At 40.6% G+C, this 8,304-nt stretch overlaps 1 protein-coding gene across 1 annotated transcript; it reads right to left on the bottom strand.

Annotated features, from left to right (window-relative positions):
- Nucleotides 1–787: 787 nt before the first annotated feature.
- LOC309544854 (olfactory receptor 6N1-like) lies at nucleotides 788–1,756 on the bottom strand (the record flags this gene model as incomplete). The annotated part of the gene is made up of 1 exon (XM_082243835.1): nucleotides 788–1,756. The coding sequence occupies one exon, from the start codon at nucleotides 1,754–1,756 to the stop codon at nucleotides 788–790; it is 969 nt and encodes a 322-aa protein (XP_082099961.1).
- Nucleotides 1,757–8,304: the final 6,548 nt, after the last annotated feature.

The following is an 8,304-nucleotide window of genomic DNA, read 5'->3' as shown; positions in this document are numbered from 1 at the left end:
CGGAAAGATAGCACCTCTCTCTTGCATCTAGTCTCTTCCCCTGCCTCGTGGTAAACTCAACTGCTTAGCAGACAAGATGGATGCCTCTTCTCCTCCTCTTGCCAGAGAATCCTGGGGTGTGTAGTTCTGTTCTCATATACAGTAAGGCTATGGAGCCATTTTTGGTGGGGACTACATGCGCCAGAATGCTTTTCCAATTGCTTCTGAATGGCTCTCTTCTCCCTACCAATGAGGATGCAGGGGAGGGAGCAGAACAAACAGAGTTAGTGTCAGTGGGGAGAAGGAGGGGGCAGAAATCCCCCTTAGGGACTGACAGACATTTTCTCCTTTAGTGAGATCCTCGGTCAGCTTGGCACGGTGGGGGAGATGTGCGGCACATGTTTAAATCAATGATTCCCTATGAGAGCCATCTTAACTGGTCTGACTTGTGTCAGTCTGACTTTGGAAAAGGTTCCTTCACTACTTTGGTCTGATTTCAGCCTATTGGATATCATTGAAGTCGTATCCAAGTCGGATCAGCATCTTAACTGATCCGACTTGTGACATACGACTTGCATTTAGAGGCAATGTTAGCACTGCAAAATGTATTGAAAAAAAAATCCATACCAGACCCAAAGTGAACTTATCTCAAGTCGGATCCTATTCATTAAAGTCTGACTGATGTCTGATCGATGTTGCATGGCAAAGTCGGATCGGAATTCGTGGGACTTTCATGTCAGAGCAGTGTAAACCCAGCCTTAATACAATGTTTGTTAACACACATGCAGCAAAGTAATGTAGTGCAAGGTTAAGGTGTGAAATGGCTCAAGAGATGCACTTCCTTTCTTATAAAACATTTTCTCAAACATTTTTGCACACCTGATTTAAAATGTTTGTTTCTCAGGCTATATATTATGGGGTTGAACATGGGAGTGACAACTGTGTAAACAAGAGATAAAGTCTTACTAACCGTGCTTGAAAAGCTATGTGTGGGTATCACATAGACACTAAAAAGTGTTCCATAATATGTGCACACTGCAGCCAGGTGGGAGCTGCATGTGGAGAATGTTTTCCATCTACCTGTGGATGAAGGGATCTTCATAATAGTAATAATAATGCAAATGTAAGTTCCAATGACAAATAAAAAGGTAAAGAGTATCACTGCAGATGTAAATATGAATGTCTCTATTTCAACTGCATAGGTGTCTGAGCAAGAAAGTTTTAGTATGGGAGCAAAATCACAGAAATAATGATCAATAATTTTAGGGCCACAAAAGTGTAGCTGAGTAACCATAATTAATGTGATTGACATGCTGGTAAAGGCACATACCCATAGGAATAGTACAAGTTTGCCACAAAAGGCAAAACTCATCACAGAACAATAATGGAGTGGTTTGGAAATAGCCAGATACCGATCATAGGACATGGATGCAAATAAGAAGCATTCTGTTGCTCCCAATGATCCACACAGATAAAATTGTGCAAGACAGTTTCCTAGATTTATAACAGCTCCATCCTCCCATAGAACATGTAAAAATTTAGGAATAAGATTGGTAGTAAATGCAACTTCTGATAAGGATAAACTACATAGGAACATATACATTGGAGAATGAAGACAACTTTCAGATGTGATGACGGAAATTATTAGAAGATTTCCTGTTACTATCATCATGTATATCATAAGAAAAAAAAAAAAGAGGAAAATTCTAGAGCTTTGCAGATCATCTATTCCAGTTAACCATACTTCAGTAATTCTTGAATAGTTGTCTTCCTTCATTTTATTATAGCAGCTTATAACAATACTGCTTTAAACTGAAATGATGAGTCAGTAGCTTTACTTTTCCGAGTATACAGGTATTATGTATTTTGCTTAAAAAAATTGTTCTCTGATCTTCCAAAATCCTATGGGAAGTAAAAGCCAAGAGCTATGGTGTAATTTTGCTATAGAACAAGACAATTTTTCTTTGTGTTCTGTGAAACTCACTTTGCAGGAAAAGCTTTTGAATGGGGAATTATTTGACTGGGTGGCTTGTGGTAGTTGTGGTCTGCTTAGAAGCCTGAAGGCTAATTAGAGATATATTTATAAGAAGTATTTAAATATTTTACTGTATTTTAAAATCCCTGCTGTAATTCTCACTGGATCCATTGAATTCATCATCATAGTTATTACAGATAAAAATAACATTTCACAGTAATTTGCTTTAAGGATATACTTAAAGTTTTAGCTAAGTGAAGAAACTTTTAGAAAGTATTAAAGCGAACCTGAACTGCTATGCTCTAGGAAACATCTAGAAATAATAATTATACCCAAGCAGTACCCTGAAATATTTACCTTTTGTCCAAAATTCTCCTTGAAACAATAGCAGTGCACTTCCTGGCAGGTGGTTGATCCTAGGCATTCCTGTTCTTTATGTCTCATAACTGTATATCTGCATTGTCACAGAGACTGCTGCCTGTGACTTCTAGTCTCACAAGCTTTGGAGGGAGATTTAGTACTATTACTACTTTGCTGCTCACTGTTCTCCTTGCTGGAGCGAAAGCTGTAACCAAAGACCTGCAGTGCAAGTACCTCTCTGCTTGTGCTTCATTCATTCTATGGATTAGGGCCTACTGCACCTCCCCTGCTACTTCTTGAGTATTCCTCCATCACCGATCAGATCACCAATCTTCAGGAGTTAGCTCTGGCATGAGGAAAGGAATCAGGATTCTTTGCCAAAATAGCCACCTTCACTCAAATACAAAATGTTGAATGTACAGTAATGTATGAAGCATATAATGCTGTGACATGATATATAGCTATTTAGATTCATTTTATTGTTAAAGAAGAATGTTATTTTTGTGTTGCCTAGCATGTTAAAATATAAAATACTCACCTTCAACCCAAAGCTGTAATTCCTCTCTACCATTAGATGACACCTTTCTTCTGGGTGAATTACATCTGTGTTATCCAACCCAATTAATGTGAGCCCAGGCTGTGAACCCTCCCCTGGGAAAGTATCATTAAACAGGCTTGACTCACAGTGCTCATGCAACCACTGTTCCTACCAAAGATGAAAATAAATGATTTTTAATTTCACTGAAATGGCCTAAAATTGCAAAAAAAGTGTGTAGATATTTTAACCAGTTCAATACCAGACACTTTCACCCCCTTCTCCTGCCCAGGCCAATATTCAGATTTTAGTGCTGATACACTTTAAATGACAATTGCTCATGCAACACTTTACCAAAATGAAACTTTTTTTGAGACAGAGCATCACCACTGACTTTATGTTTTGTTATATATATATATATATATATATATATATATATATATATATATATATATATATATATATATATATATATATATTAGAATAAAAGAGATTTTTTTTTTTTAGTTTCTGATATAAGATTAATTAAGAATTAAGAATAATTTTTTGGAAACTGAATAAAATTTGGATTTTATACTACAGCTTACCTGTAAAATCCATTTCTTGGAGTACATCACGTTACACAGAGCCACATTAATTATCATATGGGTTATACGCCACCTTCAGGTGAATGGACACTGGCAACCAATCAGACAGGAAGTCCCCCTATATAACCCCTCCTACACAGGAAGTACCGTATTTTTGTAGCAAGCAATAAAAAGGCCTCACACGGGGGCGTGACCAGAAGCGAGCCATACCGGACGTCTTTCTCCTGTGCTCCGCCAGAGAAAAAGAAAAATCCAAAGCCATCCGAGCTGCTTCCCTCCCTGCTGGCAAAAAAAACACTGGCAACCTACAGGCATCCTCCTCCTGCACAGATTTGTACCCGTATGTTGATCCTGGAGCATGGATTACTGGCCGAGCCGGTTGCGACCTACAAGAAAACCTCCGCCATCCTGGTCAGCGCGGCGGTGCGGGAGTACCTTCCAGATCCCAGAGCCATCCATCTGCCTACAGTGTCGGGGGTGTTTGGGTGTCTGCCTCCTGGCCCCAACTACCGACACCGCTGCAGGACTACCACTGCGGCCTGCCTGCCTCCTGCTCTGACGCCTGCCTTACTTGCGGCCAGGCCGAGGTGGATCAGCCTCTCACCCGCGCACCTGCTCGCCTCTTTGCAAACAGGCAAGGAAAACATCAAACGCTGTGCAACTTCTCTGCTTACCCACCCAAAGAGGGGCTTTTACCAAGCCCAGTCCATCCATATTTAAAGGGGCACCATCTTCTATAATGGCTTCCAGTGTATCCCCCCCCCCCATTTACAGGTGCAGGTGGGGATATTAACACTACTTCTCCATACCTGGGGTTGTGAGCTGTGCTCTTCTGCAGCCTGTAACATGGACAATTGGTACTTTTCAGTCCCAATTACATGCTCTGCTGGCTATACGTGACTTTATTCCCTTGATAGATATATATACAGTATGTAATGATGTGATGAGCCCACCAGAAATACATATATACATGCAAGGTCATATTGAGTTACTTCTCTCTGCTTACATTGTCAGTGACAGTCTCTCCATGGCATCCAAAAAACATAAAGGTTCTCAAAAGCCTGGGAAAATTACTGATTTTTTTCTCAACTCCTAGACATTTTAACTTTAAGGCGGCTGCTGAGTCACCACTTATCAATGACCGACCCTTCCTGCAATCCTGGAGCACTTCCCCTTCTCAACCTACTCAAAGTTCCAGATCCCAGATGTCATATTGTTGTATATGTTCTCTTCTTTATGTGTTTGTTCCTTGCTTAATGCACCGGGGACTGACTCACCACCTTTGAACCGTTGCCATCTTCAGATTCCACTTGTGTTCCACAGCCAGGTTCACTCCTTACGTCACGGTATCTTACGCTTATCTATTGTTGTTCCATACTATGATTGCTGTTGTACTCTAAACGTATTAACATGTATTTTATAATATCGTCTTTGAACGTTAAGGGGCTCAACAGCCCATATAAAAGGAGCATGACTTGGCAAAAAGCTAAAAGATTACAATGTTATGTGATGTGCTTTGCCTACAGGATACACATTTTAGATCTCAGGACCAGCCACCTTTTTCGAACTGCAGTTTTCCACACATGTACTTTTCTAATTCACTAAAAAAAAAGGGTGGTGTGGCAATTGCGGTCAGAGATACGGTCTCCTTTAGGCAATTAAATGTTTTGCAAGACACTGGAGGTAGATACGTTGTTCTTGTTTGTGAGATCAATAACAGCGTGTTTACCCTGGTTAATGTTTATCTACCCAATACCCATCAAATAGCCTTTCTAAACAAACTATGGAAGAAAATTGTCCCTAATAGCCGAGGTCATACAATTCTTTGTGGGGATTTTAATGCTATACCAGACCGAGAACTGGACTGTTCTACATAGACCAGATCCAAAACCTTGAGGCTGCTTCTCAAACAGTTTTTGACACACTCCAATTTGTTAGACGCCTGGCGCTGTCAACACGCCTCAGAGAGGGATTTTACATTCTTTTCACAGGTTCACCAAACATACTCAAGAATTGATTCATTCTTGGTAGATAAATTCTTACTTTAAAAAATTGGACACTCCACGATCCATTCTATCACTTGGTCAAACCACGCCCCAATTTTGCCTACCATAGGTCATACCCACATGGAAACGAGAGCTAACAGATGGAGAAACGACCTCTTCATCTTCTCTCACCCCCAATATTCCCAAGAAAAATCTCAGGCCATAAATGACTACTTTACCACAAATTCTCCCTCTGTCTCCAATCCTTTTACATTATGGAATGCCCTTAAGGCGGTAATTAGAGACACCCTGATTCAAATTAGTAGTAGACTCAAGAAGCAGCGATCACAACATCTAAATGACTTACTGAAATCCAATCGCTAGAATCTATAAATAAATCAGGCCCCTCTCAATCTCTAAAAGAAAAACTCATTAATTTGCGTCATGATTTACGTCAACTTCTGATTTACAATCATGACAAATCCCTACGCTCCCTTAAAGCGCACTCTTGGGCAGGTAAACTATTGGCCAACCAGCTTAAAGACAAAGTTGCAAAGCAAAAAATTCCCTATATTATTGATCCAATCTCCCAGGAAAAAATATATAACCCGAAAGACATTGCTGATATATTTAGCACTTACTACGGATCCCTATATAACCTGCAATCCCATGCGGGGACACCACAACCTAATGTTGATGACATCAATGGCTTTTTAGATTCCATCTCCCTACCAGCCTTATCCCCTCATGAATTAGAGATCCTAGATGATCCTATCTCCCCACACGAATTGAAGTCTTTGATTAAATCGTTACCTCTTGGTAAAGCTCCAGGCCCTGATGGCTATTCACCAGAGTATTATAAATCCTTCCATGAGCTATCTATACCTTGTGTCCTTCCGGTGTTTAACTCTATCGACATGGCGTCATTCTCTCCAGAAATGCTCCTGGCCACCAATACTACCTTACCAAAACCGGGTGAACCCCCAGACTCACCTTCCAATTTTCGCTCCATATCTCTGCTAAATGTTGATGTTAAACTATTTGCCAAGCTGATTGCCAATCGTATGGTTAGAGTTCTTCCTAATCTAGTTAATCACGACCAGGTGGGATTCGTGGCGGGGCAACAGGCCCCGGACGCGGCGAGAAGAATGATCAATCTTATCCATATAGCTGAAAAAACCAGGAAGCCTTCTCTTCCTGGATGCAGAGAAGGCCTTCAACAGAATACACTGGGGATACCTATCCCAGGTGTTGGCGAGATTTGCATTTGTAGGCCCCATCTATTCAGCGATTATGGCTTTATATTCCTCTCCCTCGGCCCATGTACTCTTCAAAGGCATGCTCTCCTCTTCCTTTAAAATCACTAATGGCACTAGGCAGGACTGTCCTTTATAACCATTAATATTCAACCTGCTTATGGAACCATTAGCTGAAAAAATTTGATCTTCCTCAGAGATTGTGGGGATTTCTTCAAAATCTGGACAACATAAGATAACCTTGTTTGCTGACGATGTAATTCTGTCCCTTACGGACCCTCCTCGCTCTTTGACAACACCATACGATATTCTTCAACAGTTTAATGCAATTTCTTACTATAAAATGAATGCCTCTAAATCCTAGATACTAGGAATAGGTATAAGTGCCAACCTACGTCGCACTTTATCCCACAAATTTCCTTTTCAATGGGCTACTGACTCAATGACCTACTTTCTGTAGGTATTAAATTAACCCCCAGCACTTCAGACCTTTATCAGTGTAATTGTTTCTCTCTTTTACCGACAATCAAAAGTGACGCAATCAAACTTAGGAGATTTAAAAAAAATGCTACTGTTATCTCAAAATTTGTATGGGCCGACAAAAAACCTAGAATTAAAAAAATCTATCCTGATGAAGGGAAATTAGTAGGGGGTATGGGATTGCCAATGGTGAAAGACTACTACATAGCCTCATTATTAGACCAAGCTAGGGATTGTTTTTTGTCCTCACATTCCAAACCTTGGTCAGCACTAGAGGCTGAACTAATCGCCCCTAATTCCCTGAGCAACCTTCTTCTGATGAGCCCCTATGTCGCATATAGCAAATTCCATGATCATCCAACTATTGCTCCCACTTTACTCGTCTGAAAGAAATTAACTTGCCAAATCACTACCTATACTGACTTAGAAAAGATACAGTTGCCAATTGACGCCCTTGCAATTGTGCTAGATGACTTAATCCTTGATGACTGGAAACAAAGAGGTATTGTCAACATATCATATTTGATCGATGAGAAAGGGGTTATACCCTTTCCCAATGCTTCTCTCTATCGGGGAAAAGTGTATTTAAATATTTAAGGGTTAAACATTTTTTACAGTCTGTTGAGTATACCTACACATACATCCCATCTAAGGTTTGGTAATACTGGTCTGCTCATAAACCCACCAGCAAAGGTATCTCCGTATTCTTTTCTCTTCTCCAAAACAAATTAACCTTTGTATGTAAAACCCACGTATAGGATCAAATGGGAAAGAGATCTTGGTACAACAATTTCGGATATGCTATGGTTGAAACCAATCAAACATAACTATTAATACTCAAGATTAGAGATGGCCTTGCGGTTCACCCCGCGGTCGGTTCACGGCGAATTTTGCTTTTTCGCTACCCGCCAAATTTGCGAACACATGGCGTCGTTCGCGGCGGCCATATTTGTTTACATTGGGGAGAACTTTGACCCATGACACAGCCGTTAGGTGGAACGGGACAGCCAATTGGAACATTCCAGCACATGGACAGTCCCCCTACCCTATAAATAGACCTGACCTGGCGGCAATTTCACATTCCGCTTTTTGCCAGTGTAGGGAAAGTTTGCTAGACACATATAGCACTGTGAAGATCCACAAAAGT

Source organism: Pelophylax lessonae (genome assembly GCF_965119305.1).
Source record: "Pelophylax lessonae genome assembly, chromosome: 1".
NCBI lineage: Eukaryota > Metazoa > Chordata > Amphibia > Anura > Ranidae > Pelophylax > Pelophylax lessonae.
The sequence above is the reverse complement of the archived record's forward strand: the minus strand, read 5'-3'. Positions and strand labels throughout refer to the sequence as shown.